The 19853-nt window shown below is 55.9% G+C and overlaps 7 protein-coding genes across 7 annotated transcripts; 5 read left to right on the top strand and 2 right to left on the bottom strand.

The window, feature by feature from the left end:
- Positions 1–1813: 1813 nt before the first annotated feature.
- Positions 1814–3698, top strand: ACRALDRAFT_1083648 (uncharacterized protein). Its single transcript, XM_071019483.1, has 2 exons — positions 1814–2132; positions 2209–3698. Exons 1-2 carry the CDS (start codon positions 1938–1940, stop codon positions 3469–3471), a joined length of 1458 nt encoding a protein of 485 aa, XP_070871101.1. The 5' UTR covers positions 1814–1937; the 3' UTR covers positions 3472–3698.
- Positions 3699–3923: 225 nt separating this feature from the next.
- ACRALDRAFT_1083647 (uncharacterized protein) lies at positions 3924–4839 on the bottom strand (the record flags this gene model as incomplete). Its single annotated transcript, XM_071019482.1, has 2 exons — positions 3924–4382; positions 4479–4839. 2 exons carry the CDS (start codon positions 4837–4839, stop codon positions 3952–3954), a joined length of 792 nt encoding a protein of 263 aa, XP_070871100.1. The 3' UTR covers positions 3924–3951.
- Positions 4840–6141: 1302 nt separating this feature from the next.
- ACRALDRAFT_2114208 (uncharacterized protein) lies at positions 6142–7140 on the top strand (the record flags this gene model as incomplete). Its single annotated transcript, XM_071023672.1, has 1 exon — positions 6142–7140. One exon carries the CDS (start codon positions 6142–6144, stop codon positions 7138–7140), a length of 999 nt encoding a protein of 332 aa, XP_070871099.1.
- Positions 7141–7767: 627 nt separating this feature from the next.
- Positions 7768–9056, top strand: ACRALDRAFT_1066145 (uncharacterized protein). The gene has a single exon (XM_071017288.1). The coding sequence runs from the start codon at positions 7922–7924 to the stop codon at positions 8954–8956; it is 1035 nt and encodes a 344-aa protein (XP_070871098.1). The 5' UTR covers positions 7768–7921; the 3' UTR covers positions 8957–9056.
- A 663-nt stretch (positions 9057–9719) lies between these two features.
- Positions 9720–10706, top strand: ACRALDRAFT_2030304 (uncharacterized protein; the record flags this gene model as incomplete). Its single annotated transcript, XM_071020653.1, has 1 exon — positions 9720–10706. The coding sequence occupies one exon, from the start codon at positions 9720–9722 to the stop codon at positions 10704–10706; it is 987 nt and encodes a 328-aa protein (XP_070871097.1).
- A 525-nt stretch (positions 10707–11231) lies between these two features.
- On the bottom strand, positions 11232–12049 carry ACRALDRAFT_2030303 (uncharacterized protein; the record flags this gene model as incomplete). The annotated part of the gene is made up of 2 exons (XM_071020652.1): positions 11232–11476; positions 11608–12049. 2 exons carry the CDS (start codon positions 12047–12049, stop codon positions 11232–11234), a joined length of 687 nt encoding a protein of 228 aa, XP_070871096.1.
- A 361-nt stretch (positions 12050–12410) lies between these two features.
- On the top strand, positions 12411–19789 carry ACRALDRAFT_1052995 (uncharacterized protein). The gene is made up of 3 exons (XM_071015763.1): positions 12411–13182; positions 13259–13401; positions 13461–19789. The coding sequence occupies exons 1-3, from the start codon at positions 12563–12565 to the stop codon at positions 19448–19450; spliced, it is 6753 nt and encodes a 2250-aa protein (XP_070871095.1). The 5' UTR covers positions 12411–12562; the 3' UTR covers positions 19451–19789.
- The last annotated feature ends 64 nt before the right edge of the window (positions 19790–19853 follow it).

The following is a 19853-nucleotide window of genomic DNA, read 5'->3' as shown; positions in this document are numbered from 1 at the left end:
AGTCGGTTGGTCGAAGCTAGTCCTTTGCTTGCAGTGAGTCCCGACGGGAACTAGAAGCCGTAAAGAGTAAGGCCGGGCTGGTCAGATTAAGCTCGATCGTGGTAGGTGGTTGACGAACGATGGAAGAGGAGGGCGATAATACTATTTGCTGTCCCTAAGAATAAGTATGATGGGATGGAAGCTCCGGCGAAATGATGCGGAAATACGTACGGAAGAATGAAGGAGGGGATTCAAAGAGAGGGGCAGAAGGGCGGGGGGGTCTAGGCTTCTGGAAGGGAAGACTGGTACGAGCTGTGTTGTATTCACCGTCTCAATTACGTCATTTTGTACATAAGGCGATAAGGCGGCGCAAGCTGTTGGTTGGAGGTACCGTACTGTACAACGTACTCCGTATCAAGCAGAGGCACTTGGCAGTACGAGAGAGACTGTAACATAAGAAGCAACCGTTCATTGTATTCATATTCGTACAAAGTAGGCGAAGTGTATCGTACTCTGTAAGGTTTCATTCCCGAAAACCCGAGTTGGAGACGTGTTTCCTAGACAACAAGCCAGTCGGCATGGAGGAAACAATGGTACTCTGGCGTGCTTCCGGAAGTATCTCCAACGAGTGTAGAATATAAAGGTACTCAAGTACGAAGTACTAATACCTACAATGTTTTTCAATGTATGTACTTGGTCTGTTTCTTACCCAAGCGCTCGGGTGTGTCAAATTCCATCCGTCCATGATCCCGCCCGATCCTACTTCAAGAGTCGTTGCAACCTTACGGATATGTGACGGGAGCTAGCTTGCTTGGTTCCGATAAAACGCAAGGAGATGGCCAACATTTTGTATATGACGGGGCCTAGACCCGATTGTGCTTGTCGGATGTGGTTCCCGCCAAATTCCATCACATTCTCTAGAGATCTCTTGGCGGGGCCTTACGGATACAAAGTAGATGCTTCACTTTTCAAAGCAAGTCTTGGAGTGATAAATAGGATAACAAGCGATCTACAAGTGGATTCAGTTATTTGGCCATGGATTGCCTACTCAGTACAGAGTACGAAGTACACTATGGCAAGTGGGCGAGGCGGCAGAGAAAGTCTACATGCACGTGTTATGTACGAATACTTTCAACAACTTTCGTCATAGCTATGAGAGTAATAGGTCAGAGCAGCCATTGACGCAAGAGACGAGACGGGAGAGGGAGGCCAAGGGTGGGGACATGAGTGGCCGTAATTATTCCTCAATTCACCCACTTCCGGGCACTCATGTGTCGGGTCGCGTTTTTTTTTTTAAAAAAAAAATCACATCCTACGATGTGTTGTGCATCGCATCCTCATGTCGAGTCTGCAACTCAAAGCAGCCTCCAGCCCAATCATTTCTCCACGCATGCACTCTCTCCCGGAACATGTCTTTCCACCCCAAACCCTTTGTACTTCCCACCAGCAGTACAGTAGGACTGACCTGCACATCAGCATGTCATGCCTCGAATGTCGGGTGATAAGTGATCCAGTGCAGTAGGTTACGGAGGTAGTATATTCGTACTTCTTAGATAGTATACTTCTTAGAAGAGTTGTCCACAGTCGACCTCGTCAGCCAATCTGGCCTCACCGTACCCACCGGTAATATGTGTCGGTCGGTTGCTTCACCGAGATACATTCGGATTTTCGTTTATTCCGAAGCACCGATTCCGGAATTCCCAGGTCAAAATACACTAGTCCTAATCCGGCGTTGAATATGAACATGACAAAAGACGAATCAGGCTGCCCATTGTTTGAGCTCCACCAAAAGACCGCGGTGCATCCCGATACGCATCTGAACATCATCCAAGCATCACGCAGTCTGCACAAAGGCCGAGTCAACGTACATACATGGTACATTACACTTTTGCGCCCCGTATGCCGCTGTCTCATTTGGATCATCCATTTCACCAACTCGCCATTTGTTGGTCATCCGCATGATGGCCCCCTCTGATAAGAAGCTCGATGCCGAGCTAAGCAATGCTGTGCGCGAAGTCGCGCGTAAGAACAGGGAAGAATTGACAGTCAACAATGTCCGCAGACTTGTGGAAGAGAAACTAGATCTCGAGCAAGGATTCTTCTCTTCTGAGAAGTGGAAGGGACGAAGCAAGACAGTAATCAAGGCTACTGCTGTGAGTCGTGCGCGCGACCCGTCTCTGAACGTGGTCAGTCTGGTCTTTGTCGCGGAAGATAGCTTACACCTAACAGGAAGCCCTCGAGAACGAGAGCGAGCCGGCCTCGTCGCCCGTAAAGAAACAGGAAGATACACCAGTCAAGAAAGCCATCAAGCGACAGTCACCCGAGTCGTCCCCCGCGCCCAAGCGCAGAAAGAAGGCCGCGGGCCCCCCTCCAGAAGAGAGTGACAATGGCGCGAGTGACGAGGAGAAGCCGAACTCAAAGCAGCAACTGGCTGTACGACGCAGAGGACGTCAAGTTGCCGCCGACTCGGACGAGGAGCCCGAACCCGAACCCGACCGTCCTGCCCAGTCGAAGCCGTCGCGCAGTCGCAAGGCTACAAATGGCCGCTCGAAAAAACTTGAAGAAGACGAGTCGGCTAGTGATAAATCGAGCGACTTGACAGAGGAGGACAGCGAACCGGAACCGAAAACTAGAAAGAAGCGCAAGGCTGATCCTACGCCAAAGAAGCAAGCCCCTAAGAAGAGGAAAGTGGTGTCGGAGGACGAGGAAGACACAGAAGCGACAGAAGAATCCAGCCCGCAGACAGATTCTGCAGACGAGTCCAGCGAACTTTCAGACGTGCCTGACGAGCCGCCACAAGACAAAGAAACGTCCGCCAACGACGCCTCCGTGGCGGGAGGGGCCGACCCCAAACCACCGCCCGTCGAAGACGACTCGAGCGAACTCTCCGACGTAATCGACGAGCCCCCGAAACCGAAGCGCGGCAAGAAGCAAGGCAGCAGCACTGCACCGACGCCCAAGCCGCGCGGGAAGCGAGCCGGATCCTCCCGCCCCGAGCACCCAGACGAGGCGGAGGTGAAAAAGCTCCAATCGCATCTCGTCAAGTGCGGCATCCGCAAGATATGGGGCATCGAGCTGAAGCAGTACGGCGACGACGCGCGGGCCAAGATCCGGCACCTCAAGGGCATGCTCCGGGACGCGGGCATGGGCGGGCGCTTCTCCGAGGCCAAGGCGCGCGAGATCAAGGAGCGCCGCGAGCTGGAGGCAGACCTCGAGGCCGTCACGGCCATGAATGCCGCCTGGGGGGCTTCCGACGCGCGCGGCGGCCGGCCCACGCGCGCCCGGGGGCGGCAGAAGAGGACGCTGAGGGAGCCCAGTTCGGACGAAGAGGACGTGGAAGAACATGGCACTGCAAAGGTCGGGAATGGGGATGAGGACGGAAGCGACGAGAATGAGGACGAGGGTCCGGCTATTTCTACCAAAGCCAGGGGGCGGTCGCGGGCTCAGGCGGATTTGGCGTTCCTGGGTGACGATGACGAGGATTCTGATTGAGCATGGCGCAGGCGCATTGTTGGCTTTACGGTACGGGATTCCTTTTTTTATTTACTTGTATTCTATTTCTTGCTTGTTCACTGGTACCAGGCGCGCGAATTGTTCTACTCATGGCCTTGAAACCAGCAGACAATAGTCTAGAGATACCCAAGCAAGCCGGCTACTCTTTCCATTATATCTAGGAGGGACATCCGGTGACAGGCCCAAGTTCATTCACGAGGGTGGAGGATAACTCGCTGGTAACATTATGGACAGCAGCTTTCCTGGACAAGTCAAGGTCGCGGATCCATTGTTGAGCCACCTGCATTGGCTTAAGTAGGTAGGCATGGTTGTATTTCCTTATGATATCCTATCCCTTCCCGCCACATTGTGGACATTGGTCTTCATTTTCCCGAACCATTACTCCCCAGGCCAAACCATGCGCAGTTGGCATATGGGCGACTGGCAAAAGACATTTCCCAGCCACTATCTCGGGAAGAGTCAATTGACATAGTGCCGCATCCCAAGACCAAGCGCGGCCATGAAAAGATACGCAGGGATATCTGCGTTTTGGACGGCATTGGACTGGTCAGTATCCTGATCGTCGTCGCCCTGGTCGTCCGAATCCTTTTGGTGCGATCCATCGTCATCTTCCTGGCCATCATGAATATTGTCATCTTCATGGCCTTCCTGAGTGTTGTCATCCTCATGATCACCATCATCAATGCTGCTGGCGCTGGGCGAAACGGGGGCAGTGGAAGTGGCGCTTGTGGTAGCCAGAGTCGACGTCTGGCATTCGACGGCCGTATCCGAGTTCGACTCGGTGCTGCTAACCTCGACTGCAACGCACTGGTTGCTTCCACATGCATAGCCCTCTCCGCAGAAATATCCCTTGGCCTCGTCACAGCAGTCAAAGGTCCGGGGGATGCAACCTGAAGGATATACATTAGTGGTCAGGGGTACTTGAACAACTGCTCTCGGGAGGGCAAGAGCAAAGTCAGCAAGCTCAAAAGGACACAGATACTTACGGCTCCCACACATGCGTTGGTTCTCGTCGTCAATGCAGTCACCGGGAAGCTGGTCACAGAGCTGGCCGGTGGGGCAGCAGCCGAGAGGGTGACAGTCCTGGTCTTTCTCGCAGTAGAGACCCATTTTGGCCTCGCAGCACTGCTGGTCGGGTCGGAGGCAGCGGTCACCGCAAGGGCGGGCACAGTCGAACATGTGCCATTCGCAGGTCTGAGGGACACTCTGCGGGCCTTGGACGACGCTGAAGGCGATGAGCTGGCCCGGGTTTACCTCGAAGTGGTTGAAAGGAACCGGGTCACCAATGGCAACGGCCATGGCAATGGAGAGGAGGAAGGTAAGAACGTTCTTCCAGAGATTGGTCATCTTGACTCTTGGAGAGATGGACCGGAGGATGGAGGGGCGATTCTCGGTGTGCTGCTCCTGACCTGACGAGGAGCGTAGTGGCCTGTTGAATTGCAGAAGAAATATCCTGCCTGTGGAAGTGCCGAGTTGATGTGTACGGCAGGGAAGTGTTATGGTTGAAGGAGTGATGGTAAGTGGACTCTAACTACCTTGGAAATATCTAGAAATAGTGAAGGGTCAGGGCAAGTGATCTAAGGGCAGGCAGTATCTACTGGGATGTTTTTTTCGTGGAAGGAGCGGGTTGGTAGTATCTATGTCCTGCTTCCTTCCCTGGCTGAAAAGGGCACTCCCAGGCATGGGAGAGGAGGAAAGCACGGCTGAGTTCGTGCCTTCTTCTATGATTCCCCTGGCTGTTCAGTAATCAAGTTCCATCTCTTTTGCTTGTCATATATATGTAGGCACGAGGGTGTGGGCAGCTATCTGCGTATCCATCTCATTGCGACGATGGTCATGAGGTCTCCTCTCCCTCCTTTGACCAGATGGGTCCGGTGGGAAGTTGCTGAAATGGTATGCATTGGCTTGCATTGTCTACTGGTGATGGGCAGTATTTTCTTCGCTTCGTGGTGTTGCGTTGGCATCACGATATCTATTCAGACCCTGCTAGGCACACAAGGCCCCGGGCTGGTTGGACCAAAGGAGGAACATCGCGAGAAGCTACTCGAGAACCTCGAGTCTCCGACTCGGAACATCTTCGGGATACATTAGACTAGTGGCATTAACCCGGTAGTACACTACAGGTACAAGCCACCTACTCTTCCGAATGCCGGTGTCACATAGTGTCCAACCATGGCCTGGAACAGCCGCACCATTTAGAGTCCAGCAATGCCGGGCTGAGGCATCAGATGTCGCGACAGTCGCTGGCTGTACCTTGAATATAGTCTCTGGGTTCCTGGGGTAGGTATTCGGAAATTACCCCGCCATGATAACAATTACCATTCCTGCATGTTCATTCTCTAGAAAAGAGCATGGAGTACTTAATTGCTACCGGAACTTGGAATTCGCGTGTCGCTGCCAGAGAGGCCGGTTTCTGATTCCTCTACGAGTAAATGCTTAGGCCAGGCTGACCTGCCAACCAATGGGAGCTCATCTCCGGCAACAGCGGGGCTGTCAGCTCCTGACCTAGGTACTATGTACTTACCTACTTTGTAAACCGAAACAGAGTAAACAAACGGCAAGCTCTTTGTCCAGGCCAAACGAGATTTCTCTCAGAAGAGTCATCGACTTCTCACTTCTGACGAGGTGGTCACCATTCGCCGCATCACAATGTTTCAACCAGATTATTTCGAGTCATATCTCACCAGCGACAGGGACGACGACTGCGAGATCACGATCCGGCATCGTGGTAAAGCCATCTACCTGCGATTCTCTCCATCGCAATTCCAGGAATCACCTAAAGCACTAGAACATTATCTCAGGTGCCTTGAACTCCTTAGATCTGGAGAGGAGGTTATTGACGACCTCTATGAAGACGAGGCCCAGGAATGGCTTGTGAAACCATTTGAGCCTCTGATAGAGCAATTCGTAGGCGAACCCCCGGAGGGTCTTGGTACACCGACATTAGCAGGCTACTACTTCCCCGATTACGCCGTTTTCACTCTTGACGTCGACCACGAAGAGCGTCAAACGCGTCGTATCGAACCTAAATACCCTCCTCGGATACCTTGGGTCTGCATCTCCGAAGAGCTTGCCGAAGACTTGAACGGATGGACTACATTATACCCCCCTTCCCAAGTTGAGATATGCTATGACCGGCCCCATGATGTGCTCACTAGGAAACCTCGTCGAGTATGCATTGTAGGTAGACAGGAGGAGACCTACTTTTTCAAGCCGTTTTGTTCCGGTGGCAGAAGCGAAGAGATTAGCCAGGAGCTGGGGGCGTTTAAACGTATCTCGAAGTCAAATCTACACCCGAAAGCCCGCGTTTGCCGCCTACACGGCGTTGTTGGCGAAGGAGATCAGTTACTCGGGATGCTTCTTACACTCATAGACGAGCAGTTTACTCTAAATCAAGCGAAATCAGCTTCCTCTTCGCTAAGAGGAAAGTGGGCAGAGCAGGTCAAGGAGTCAGTTTCTGAATTGCACAAGGCCGGTCTTATCTGGGGCGACGTTAAACCGCATAACGTACTCATCGATACGAATAACGATGCATGGCTAATCGATTTTGGAGGAAGCTATACAGAGGGCTGGGTTAATAAGAATGAGGCGGGGACTATGGAAGGGGACTTGCATGGCTTAGCCCGTATCCTGGAATATATTATATGAGAATGTAGGGGCTGCGACCCGGGCATGGAGGAGGCACAGTAGGCGTAGTCGAGCGGAAGAAAAAAAAACCCATCAGCAGTATTGATTTTGGGAATGAATGTGAGGTTCCGCCGCCGTGGAGAGGTTCCGCTGGAGCTAATGGAGTCGAGTACCTTAGTAGAAGGAGGGGAGCTCTTATCTTAGGTCTCCGGGGGTAAAAGACATTCTCTCCACGTCATTGCAAATAATTGGCCGCTGCTCCAGGGTTCCCATTCGATGTATTCGTAGTGTACTAGAAATTCCTAGTAAAGAATGCCTTTGAGGAAGTATTCCAACATACCTATATCAAGAGGCTACTTAGTACTCTCTAGTGGATACTAATTCTGGCCTCTCGGCAGCGATACGCAAACTCACGTTGGAATTATTCCCCGCACTACCGTAGTCGCCAATGACCCCTCATCTGCCCCTCCACTAAATTTCATCATCGCTCGGCGTTTGGTGGTACATACGTTGTACCTCGTACAGTCGGCAAGGTTTCATGGCTCACGACAATCAGCCTGAATCCGATGGAGCGTGACATGCGTGGGCCGCTTACCAGGTCTTGGGGCCGTCAGTCCACTGTCGGTAGGATACTGTACCGTACCTACATAAGGGTGCATCTCCCCCGGTGTCCTTTTTGTAAGAACAAACTCTACATTCTACACCGGACCGTCCTCGGCCTATTCATAGACGACCTTCTGTGCCAGGACAGAGCGAAACCCCGTTCGTCCATTGACTATAGCGCAATCCTCGACCTCTCGCCATGACCGACGCTCCTTTTTCTTTCCTCCCTCTGGGAGCCATCATCCAGTCCTTCCATGTAAAGGGCATCAACATCGTCCAGGGGTTTCCCAACCAGGAGCTCTACGAGAAGCACAACGGGCCGTTCTTCGGCGAGACCATCGGTCGCATCGCGAACCGCGTCAAGGACGCCAAGATTAATGCGCTGAACAACGGCAAGGCATACTCTCTCGCCGCCAACAATGGCCCCAACCACCTCCACGGCGGCGTCAAGGGATGGGGCAAGCGCGTCTGGGAGGGCCCCGTCCCCGTGGGCGTCCGCACCATCCCGGGCGTTGACGGCCTGCAAGGCGGCGAAAGCGTCCAGTTTACGCTCCGCAGCGAGGACGGCGACGAAGGGTACCCGGGCACCGTCGACACGACCGTCACCTACACGACGGGCACGCAGACGTCGGCCGACGGAAAGACGGTCACGGTGCTGGGCATCGATTTCGAGGCCAAGCTCGTGGGCGACAGCGTGGACGAGACGGCCATCAACCTGACGAACCACACCTACTTCAATTTAACCGGCGGCCCCACAATTGAGGGGACAGTCGTCACCCTCGCGACCGACAAGTACCTCCCCGTCGACGCGGGCGGCATCCCGACCGGCGGGCCGACGGCCTTTGGCAAGGGGATCGAGGGCGGGAAGGCGTTCACGCTGGGCGCCGAGGAGCCCGACATTGACGACTGCTTCGTGGTCAACGAGGCGGCGGGGTCGGTGCCGCTCGACACGCGCGGCGAGCCCCTAAAGACGCTCGTCCAGGCGCACCACCCGGCGACGGGCATCCACCTCGAGGTGGCGAGCACCGAGCCGGCGTTCCAGTTCTACACGGGCAAGTACATCGACGTGCCGGCCGTGGGCGGGCTCCCGGCGCGCGGCAAGCGGAGCGGGTTCTGCGTCGAGCCCAGCCGCTACGTCAATGCCATCAATGTGGATGAGTGGAGGAGCCAGTCGTTGGTGAAGAAGGGGGATGTGTACGGTGCCAGGGTTGTTTACAAGGCATGGAGCGACTGAGGGAGAATGCGATGAATGATAGTCGGCTGTTTGTCCTGAGATGCGGCAAAACAAAGGAAAATAAAATAAAAAATCACGACACGACCCGCAGTTCTCATCAGTTTCGTCCAATTCTTTCTTACCATCCCTTTGTGACGAGTCATCACAAGAGGGCTTTGAAGGCTGGCCATGCAGCTGAATGGAAGGTCGACATGGTACTAACTGCTCCCGTTGTGTCGTACCTACATATAAAAGTCGAGAAGCTTCCAGTAGAAATGAAGCAAGGCCTTGTCCCTGTACTTGCCGGATCTTTGTTATTCGGTATCGGCATACGTCGGATAGGTGAAACAGATGCCGTGTGGTGATACATAGGTAGGTACCACTACCTACCGTGGGCAGGGAGGAGATGGCGATGAAAGGGAGGTGTTGCGTGTAGTGATGAAGTACCTGCTGTTAGTGTGGCTGAGCCTCTTCGCTCGCCTATCAGCTCAGTGCTACTTACACTTTACCTTCCAACCTTACACATGATCCATGATCTATTCCTGGACATGCTCAAGCCTGATCCTTGGACAACTCACCTATTCTGTTCAACGTCGGCTATATTCCCAACTGTGACTCGAGATGGGTTCTTTGTAAAGGCAGCATTTGCCCAATCTATTATACCCATCATTTTGCTTCCTTCTATTCAGGACCGCTCAGCTGCCTCAACAAACGTCTTCGCATGAGACAACCAGCCATTCCTATCTGTTATCTACGGGGCAACCGTTATCGGACAGCAATAGGCATGACAGACCAACCGATGGTCCGCACCCCCAAACGAAAGCGAGGAGAGACCACATTCAGCGGACCACCGATCTACCCCACGACACAATTTTCCTTCCGTGTGCCGGAAGCCCAGGACGAGGAGGCCGCAGGAAGTGCAAGCCCGCGGGCTCGCTTCGTTCACAAGTTCAAGGGACTCCATCTCCATGATCAGAGCGGGGGCGGGGTCACGCCCGACAGCGCGAGTCGAGCTACCAACGATTCTGTCACACCTCGGGCCAACCCCGACACCGAAAGCCACACCGAGCCTATTTTTCACCAAGCGCAGATTGTCAGCGCCCAACCTCACCACGACGACCATGTCCACAACAGCGATAATGACGACGACGAAAATGCGCGCAAGCGACAAAAGGTCCCCCAGATTGTAATGCAGGATGCCGACGACGCGGAAGCGTCCGATACCATTTACGTCCATGCGCACTCCTTGCCGATACCTCCAACGGTGCCACCACCCGAACCCGAACCCGAAACCGTCCCCGCCGACAGTAGCGCCAGCATCGAAGCTGGGCCCAAACGCCTCGGTACCCCTCCCCTGAGGAAAAACCGCAATAAGAAAGCCATTCCCGGTGACGACAGCGAAGACGAGGGCCCCGTAATCGTCGATCCCGTCCGCGCCGCCCTGACCTGGCAAGAGGACGAGATTACCGTGTACGACCCGGACGACTCGGACGACGACGGCACCGGCGTCAACGGCGTGGGTTTTAAGCCGACCCCCGCCATCGCCCGCATGCGTGTCCAGAAGCGCCGCCAGCAGCTGGCCGAATACCGTCGGAGGGAGGAGAGGGAGGCGCGCGCGCTTCGTAGCTACCGGAGGCGCGGCGGTAGTGGTGGTGGTGGTGCCGCCTCCTTGCCTGGTGCTGTGGTGGCGGATACAAACGAGTCGGCCGAGGCTTCACGCCGGGTGCGCTTCATGGAAGTCGAGGTTAGCGCCGTCGTCATGACGAGCTGAGACTGTCCCCTATGGCTTATGGGAGATGCTGGGATGAAAGAGCGGGAACTCGTAATACGCTGGGAAGGAGTTTGTTTTGTGGGCAAAGGCAAGGTGTCAAGCGATGGAAATTCGAGGCGAAATACTGGGACTTTTTGGCGTTTAGCGACTGGCATGGAGTCCTGGGGGTCAAGGCCATGTTTTGGTTTGCTTTCTACTATTACTTTGCGTTTTTCGATTTCTCCCCCTTGCTTGAGCTGGCATACTTGGCCAGATGGGATCATGACTGCGACCCAATCTGGGTAGCGACGGGCAGGGACCGGATACTCCTGGAAAAAGACCGCCAGGATGAAACGAAGTGATGAAGTTTCTTTTGTGTTTCTTTTGAGATATCCCAAGAAAAGATCTTGCATAGTCCTTGAGAAACATTCCAGCTCGACCTTGAACTTGATACCCGATCACCGATTCACCACGTCTCCCGGATGGTCTGCCAACCCAGCTCTAACGTTACAAGTAATACATATGGTACAAATTGACCGACGTCCCCTACCAGAGCGTATACCAAGACCGCTGCTTGGTTGCCTCGGCCTCCTTCTTGGCCGCTTCCTCCTGCTCCAGCCTCTTGGCCTCCGCTTCTCTCTGCTTCTCCTTCATGCTGTGCTGGAACACCTCCACCGCCCGCTGCATGCGAACCCTCTCCTGCCGCCGCCTGTACTGGCACCACTCGAACGACGCGGCCGCGCCGGCGATGGTGCTGCCGACAGCCCAGTTTGCCACTTTGGGCACGGGGGCTGCGTGGAAAGAGATATGAGTAAGTTATTCCACTTCTTTGAGTCGACTTTTGCGAACACCTCCCGTCTTCCTTTTTTGCTTGAGGAGTGTGAAGGATGGGGATGAGAGCAAGAGTAGCACAAGCACGCACCTTTCATTATAAACTTGAAACCACCGACAAGTCCGCCGATCATAATACCATAAATATAACCATTTCGGGCGCAGGGGACCTTGCCGACGTTCAGGAAATCCTCAGCCTTGATGGTCTTGACGGCGTCCCTGATGGTGGGGCTGTCCGGGTTGTGCGGCTGCTCCTTTAGAGAATTGTTCTGGAACACCGACGGATCCAACTTCCCGTCGACCTTGGTGAGGTGTTTCTCTGGTAGTTTGCCGTCGGGGTCGAGCCCGAGATCGGACGCAGAGACATTATCCCAGTTTGAAATGACGGTAGTCGATGATGAGGACGACGGCGATGACGCTGAGGACGATTCAGGTGAGGGAGACGACTCGGCCGACGAGCCGCGGCTGGTCAGCCAGCTTAGGCGGGATGCCTGGCGACTCGCTGGTTCCTCTTGATCGGGTTGTTTGGCCATGGCCGGCGAACTGGGCTGGTCTGGACAGTGGCATTAAACGAGACGAGATGTTCGATGAAATCCACCATCAAAAAGTCGCCCATGAGAATTGGCCCATGGTCTTTGACGTCCTCGGACAGGGCTTGGCATGAGTCTAGGAGCGACCTGGTCCGTGCATATATAAAAGTACAAGGTACTTAGGTACCTGTAAGTACCTAGGTACCTCGTTAAATTGATTGTCGCGTCGAGTCGCGTTTGGACGCGTCCTTCTATTTCTCGACTACAAGGAGTTTGCATACCCTTTCCGAATCCAGACCACCTAGAGAATTGTCAACCCACGACCCGGCATACCCCAACCAGTCGATCTTTTCGTAACCAAAAACGTCAACGACACACCGAGTTCGAGATTCTACTCGTGTTACAACGCTTTCTCATGGTTTCTTGAACGCGGCGACCCTCGAGTCTCCCGTCTCCCCTCTGTCCCCTCCTCAGGGTAGACTCTAGGAACACGACTACGACCAAACCACCTTATCCATGCCCAACACTACCCTCCGTCGCCCGCAAAAGGGCTACAGGCGCGGCGGCAGCAAAAAAGCCTACCATGGTCGTTCCACCCGCACCCGAACCTTCGAGGCTTCATCCCGTGCCGAGGCCACGTCCGCCGACGAGAAATGGGAACGCACACGGCTTGCAAACACCATCGACGAGGCCATGGGATTCGCCCGCCACGAAGGCGGGGGCCGTCGCCGCGACGGCTGGCTCGTCAACGTACAACCCACCGCAGTCCAGGACGAGCGCAACCCGGGCGGCCGTGCCGCTCTCGACTGTTACTTCATCGACGACGACGGCACCACCTTCAAAGCCACGGTCGAGTACGAGCCGTACTTCTTCGTGGCCACAAAAAAGGGACGCGAGACCGAGGCCGAGGAGTGGCTGAAGCGAGTTCCCGGCGGGGGCTGCGTCAAGTCGGTCAAGAGGTTGGAGAAGGAGGACTTGAGCATGCCCAACCACCTAATGGGTTACCGGAGGACGTTCATCGAGCTGCGGTTCCAAAACGTTGCCGACTTGATGGCCGCGAGGAGGGATATACTGCCTATTGCGCAGAAGAATAAGAAGAACGTCGATGCCATGGAGACGTATGCCGAGGTGACCATGTGAGTTTGCCATCCAGTCGAGTCGTGCGATTTGGAGCACAAGTTGGAACTGGGCTGATGATTTGACGTTATGCAGGGCGACTGGGGATATTGACCTTTTTGACGACGTACGAGACGACGATAGACGAACGAATGCTTCCTTTGCCGACGCCAGCGACTACATTGTTGACATCAGAGAGTACGATGTCCCGTATCACGTACGAGTAATGATTGACTTGGGTACGAGGCACTTGACAGAGAGTTCTTACGCCGTTGGGACTAAACTGACTGTCGAATAGATATAAGAGTAGGAAAGTGGTATTTCGTCGAGTCGAAACACGGCGTTACCAAGATCATCGAGAACGAAGACCGACTTGCCATGGCAGATCCCGTTGTCCTGGCTTTCGATATTGAGACCACCAAGCCGCCCCTAAAGTTCCCCGACCAGGCGACTGACCAGATCATGATGATTTCGTACATGATTGACGGCCAGGGCTTTCTCATCACCAACCGAGACATCGTGTCAGAAGACATTTCCGACTTTGATTACACCCCGAAACCCGAGTACCCCGGCTCGTTCATGATATTCAACGAACCCGACGAGAAGACCGTCATCGAGAGATTCTTCGAACACATCAGGGAAGCCAGGCCCACAGTCATAGCGACCTACAACGGTGACTTTTTCGATTGGCCCTTTGTCGAAGCCCGTGCTAGCGTCAACGGCATTGACATGTATCAAGAGATTGGGTGGAGGAAAAACAACGAGGATCAGTACTACTGCAGCTACGGCATCCACATGGACTGCTTCCACTGGGTCAACCGAGACTCGTATCTGCCGCAAGGGTCCCGTGGTCTCAAGGCCGTGACCGTCGCCAAACTCGGATACGACCCGGACGAGCTCGACCCGGAGCTCATGACCCCCTACGCCACCGAGCGACCCCAGACTCTTGCCGAGTACTCCGTCTCAGACGCCGTCGCGACCTACTACCTGTACATGAAATACGTCCATCCCTTCATCTTCTCGCTGTGTACCATTCTGCCGCTGGGCGGCGACGACACGCTGAGAAAAGGTACCGGCACACTCTGCGAGATGCTGCTCATGGTGCAGGCGTACAAGAAGGAGATCATCCTGCCGAACAAACACATCTCCCCCAGGGAAGCCTTCTGGGAGGGCCACCTGTTGGAATCGGAAACCTACGTGGGAGGTCACGTCGAGTGTCTCGAGGCTGGCGTCTTCCGTGCCGACATCCCGGTCAATTTTGCGGTGGACCCGGGCGCCGTGGACGAGTTGCTCCGAGACCTGGATGCTGCCCTCCAGTTCACCATTACCGTGGAGGAAAAGAAGTCCATGGACGACATCGCAAACTACGAGGAGGTCAAGGAGCAGATCGCGTCCAGACTGCGGTCCTTGAAAGAGACGCCGAACCGGACCGAGCGGCCACTCATTTATCACGTCGACGTTGCGTCCATGTACCCGAACATCATGACGACCAATCGTCTGCAGCCCGACTCGATGGTCCAGGAATCGGACTGTGCCGCCTGTGACTTCAACCGGCCCGGCAAGACGTGCGACCGTCGCCTGCCTTGGGCATGGCGTGGCGAATTCATCCCGGCCAAGAGAGACGAGTACAACATGATTCGGCATGCCCTCGAGAACGAAAGGTTTCCCGGGAAATACCCCAACTCGCCCATGCGGACGTTCCAGGACCTGTCTCTGGATGAACAGGCCGCTCTTGTGAAGAAGCGGCTGCAGCTGTACTCGCAAAAGATCTACCACAAGATCCGCGAGACCAAGACCATCGTCAAGGAGGCCATCATCTGTCAGCGGGAGAATCCGTTCTACGTCAACACCGTACGCGACTTTCGCGACCGTCGATATGATTACAAGGGAAAGGTAAAGGTTTGGAAGGGGAAGACGGACGCACTGAAGAACTCGGGTGCGTCGGCCGCGGAGGTGGAGGGCGCCAAGAAGATGATTGTCCTGTTCGACTCGCTACAGCTGGCGCACAAGGTCATTCTCAACTCCTTCTACGGATACGTCATGAGAAAGGGGTCCCGCTGGTACTCCCTCGAGATGGCCGGCGTGACCTGTCTGACGGGAGCAACCATCATCCAGATGGCACGCGGTCTGGTGGAGCGGCTGGGGCGGCCGCTGGAACTCGACACCGACGGTATCTGGTGCATGTTGCCGGCCACCTTCCCCGAGAACTTTGCCTTCAAGATGAAAAACGGAAAGAAGCTCGCCGTCTCCTACCCCTGCGTCATGCTGAACCATCTGGTCCACGCCCAGTTCACGAACCATCAATACCAGACCCTCGTCGACCCGAAGACGCTGCGATACGAAACGCACAGCGACAATTCCATCTTCTTCGAAGTCGACGGTCCGTACAAGGCCATGATTATCCCGACGTCCAAGGAAGAGGACAAGAACTTGAAAAAGCGGTATGCGGTGTTCAACGACGACGGCAGCTTGGCCGAGCTCAAAGGTTTCGAGGTCAAGCGCCGAGGTGAGCTGAAGCTCATCAAGACCTTCCAGCAGCAGATTTTCAGGTTCTTCCTGGAAGGCACCACGCTCGCCGAATGCTATACCGCCGTCGCCAAGGTCGCCAACCGGTGGATCGACATTTTGCAGCACAAGGCCGTGACGCTCGCCGACGAAGAGCTGATGGACCTGATTTCCGAGAACCGGAACATGTCGAAAACCCTGGAGGAGTACGGCACGCAAAAGTCGACGTCGATTACCACGGCCAGGCGCCTCGCCGACTTCTTGGGCGAGCAGATGGTCAAGGACAAAGGTCTGAACTGCAAGTTCATCATCTGCGCGAGACCCAAGAGCGCGCCGGTCACGGAGAGGGCCGTACCCGTCGCCATCTTTTCGGCCGAGGAGGAGACCAAACGGGCCTATCTTAAGAAGTGGCTCAAGGAAGAACCCTCCAGCACGGACCCGAGAGACCTCCTCGACTGGGACTATTACCTGGAGCGCCTGGGCTCCGTGATTCAGAAGCTCATCACCATCCCGGCCGCCTTGCAAAAAGTCAGCAATCCCGTACCGCGGATCCCCCATCCCGACTGGCTGCAACGCAGGATCAACGCCAAGGAGGACAAGATGAAACAGAAGAAGCTTACCGATATCTTCAGCAAGGGGCCGCTGGAAGACATAACCAACCGGAACAAACGCGGCGTGGATGATGTCGAGGACTTTGGTTCCAAGCTTTTGAAACCCCAGACGGTGGCTTCCCTGGTGGCCGCGTCGCAGCCCTCGCCGACTGCCCAGAAGAGGAAGTCTCCCGAACCGGCCGTCGACGTCGACCCGTTTGCCGCCCTGCCCAAGGTGATGCCCTCGCCGTCCGAGGACTACGGGGCCTTTCTCGAATACCAGAAGCAAAAGTGGAAGATCCAGAAACAGGCTCGCATCAGGCGACGGCAGCTGTTCGGCGACCGCCGGGGGAACCAGAATAACATTCAGACGACGTTCATGCACCAGGCGCACAACACTTTTATGAATACGTGGCAGCTGCTGCACCTGAAAGCGACGGAGACGCCGGGCGTCGTCCACGCCCATGTCCTCATCAACGCCAAGATCCACACCGTCAAGATCAAGGTGCCGCGGCAGGTCTTCTTGAACCTCAAGGGCCGGGATATGCCCGACGTCGACATTGAAGGTTGCGAAGTCGAACAAGTCAACCATACCCTCCCGAACGGCCACTCGTCCACCCACCTCTTCAAGCTGACGGTGCCCGAGGACGTATACTTCAGCGAGGCCGCCAAATTCTCCGCGCTCTTCAACCACCCCAGCGTCGAGGGGGTGTACGAGAAGCACCTCCCACTCAACATCCGCGCCGTTCTGCAGCTCGGCAACCTCTGCACAATCGACGAGACCCAGGATGCGGTGCTGGGCAGAGGACTCGAACACGGCTTCGATCTCGGCGGCCTGAAGAGACCCGAACAGCCCAAGACCTACCTCGACGACTCGCCCCTGGCGTACATCTACATCTCCCATATCACGGCGGGCGAGCGCCAGATTTTCGGCATCTTCCCCACGACGGGCAACCAGGCACACATCGTCATCCTCCAGAAGACCAGGGACTCGGGCCAAGACCTACCCAACGTGTCCAAGATTTACTCGGAGCTGCTCAAGCGACGAGGCGAGGAGACGGAGGAGACGAACTGGCAAGACTGTTTCAAGTACCAGGACAAGCTCCACTTCAAAATCACACAGGTCACGACGCGGAGGAAGATGCACTTGGAGATTGGCGATATCGTGAAGAGACTGAGGAAGGACGAAGTGAGACCGTTGATGATGGTGATCCAGTCGTCGCAGCGGAACCTCCTCGTTTCCGACGTTCCCATCCTGGGCGAGTTCCCTATCTTGCCTCTCAAGTACGACCCGGCCGACAGCTCGTTGCCCCCGCTAGGATGGCAGAACGTCGTGTCCCGGCGTCTGGTCGGGCACTATCTCGGCCTGGGATCCTGGATTCTGCATCTCACATCTCTGGCGAGGTATGGCGATGTCCCGGTGTGCAATCTCGAGAGGGAAGACCCGCGCTTCTTGATCGACATTGCGTACGCCAGGCGGCTTCAGAACAACAGGGTCGTCCTGTGGTGGTCGGAGGCGCCCCGGCCCGATCACGCCGGGCACGAAAAGGACGACGTGACGGGGCCCCTCGAGACGGTGCAGATGCCCTCCATCAACAACCCCGGGACGTTCTCGTCGGTCTGCATAGACTTGGAAGTCAGGAACCTGGCCATCAACACGATCCTGACGTCTTCCCTGATCAATGAACTCGAAGGGTCGGATTCCATCTCGTTCAACCCCGCGGGGGCCGGCGGCGATGCCGGTGCGGGCGCTGGCGAGGACATGATTACGTCGGACAGCGCCTTTGCCAACGCGGGCGTGCTGGTGCTTCGCGAGATGGTGAAGAACTGGTGGCAGCAGGCGTGCAAGGGCAATACCATGGCGGACGTCATGGTGCAGCACCTCGTCCGCTGGGTGGAGAGCCCGGACTCGTTCCTGTACGACCGGGCGCTGCACTACTACGTGCAGATGATGTCGCGGAAGGCGCTCCAGCAGCTCATGGCGGATTTCCGGCGCGTCGGGTCGCAGGTGGTCTTTGCCAGCTCGAACCGGCTCCTGCTCCAGACCAGCAAGGCCGAGGTCGGCACGGCGTACGCGTACAGCCAGTACATCATCAAGTCGATCAAGAGCAAGCCGCTGTTCCACTTTATCGACCTCGACATCAAGGAGTACTGGGACTACCTCGCGTGGTACGACGAGTTCAACTACGGCGGCAAGGCGTGCCACGAAGTGGTCGAGGCCGACCAGCAGACCCTCGACACCATCATGCACTGGCAGATGGCCTCCTTCCTGCCCGTTCGGCTGCAGTCCGTGTTTCAGGAGTGGGTGGTCGAGTTTGTCGAGCTGATGCACGGGATGAAGCGTTCGGCGACGGACGGAAGCGACGACTTTTCGTCGTCGACGGTCGTACGGCTGACGCAGCTCCCGCAGAAGCGCAGAGAATTGGCGGAAGGCGAGACGATCATCCTGGGCAAGGCGTTCGAGAAGCCCCTGAAGAAGGTGATTGCGGGGCTGCTCAAGACGCAGAAGAGGGAGATGCTCCACCCGGAGCTGGCGAGCGACTACTCGTTCCCCGTGCTCCCGGGATCCCACCTGGCGTCGTACTCGGGCGGCGGGGCAGCGACGGGGGCCGGGGCCGGGCCGCTCCTGGAGCTGGTCAAGTCGCTGATGCAGGTGCTCTCGCTGGACAAGAACATCACGCTGGAGGCGCGGCTTCTGCGCAAGGAGCTGCTGGCCATGTTCGAGGTGCGCGAGTTTAGCAAGACGGCGACGTTCCAGAACCCGAGCGCGAGCCTGAAGCTGCCGCAGCTCAGCTGCGAGTCGTGCACGATGGCGCGGGACGTGGATTTCTGCCGCGACGCGGACATGCTCCCGGACGACGCGGCGGGGGGGGCCAGGGAGGCGGCGGAGACGAGGCCCTGGCGGTGCGGGTTCTGCGAGGCGGAGCACGACAGGGTGGCGATCGAGGAGAGGCTGGTGGCGCAGGTGGAGGGGTTTGTGGTGGAGTGGACGACGCAGGACCTCAAGTGCGCCAAGTGCGGGGCGCTGCGGTTGAATGAGTTTATGGAGCATTGCGTGTGCAGCGGGAGCTGGGTGGAGAGCGTCCGCCGCGAGGAGATTGTGCGGAGGCTGGCTGTGTATGGCAATGTGGCGCGGTTCTACGGGTTGAGGATGCTGCGGGAGGTTGTTGACGGGTTGAAGGCTGGGTTGTGAGGACCCTTCTGTTATCTGTTTGTTTGGTTTGTACGAAAGCTGGGACGAGGACATGAACAACGGATGGGATCGGGACGGGCGTTTGGTATGTGGTATATAATATTTGGCTTGGACAGCAACGGTAGCAGCACCATGGAAGGGTAGGGTGACAGGAGGGAGGGTGCTAACATAGTGAAGCAATGAGCTGACATGGAGCATAAGAGGAGTTGGGAATGTTGGGTTTCTCGTCGGTATAATACGAATTCAGGTTCAGTTAAGTTGTCATGTTCGCCCTCAGATGCTCTGGCTTCTGGTCCCTATACAGGTCCTATCCCACTGCGGCTGACGAGGCAAGCATATCAACGACTTTTATTACACCAGTTATCCTATCAATCCTACAAACATCTTGGCTTAGATTCCCATA

Source organism: Sodiomyces alcalophilus (assembly GCF_042370955.1).
Source record: "Sodiomyces alcalophilus JCM 7366 unplaced genomic scaffold ACRALscaffold_10, whole genome shotgun sequence".
NCBI classification, from domain to species: Eukaryota; Fungi; Ascomycota; class Sordariomycetes; order Glomerellales; family Plectosphaerellaceae; genus Sodiomyces; species Sodiomyces alcalophilus.
Note: the sequence above shows the minus strand (reverse complement) of the source record. Positions and strands in the feature narration are given on the sequence as shown.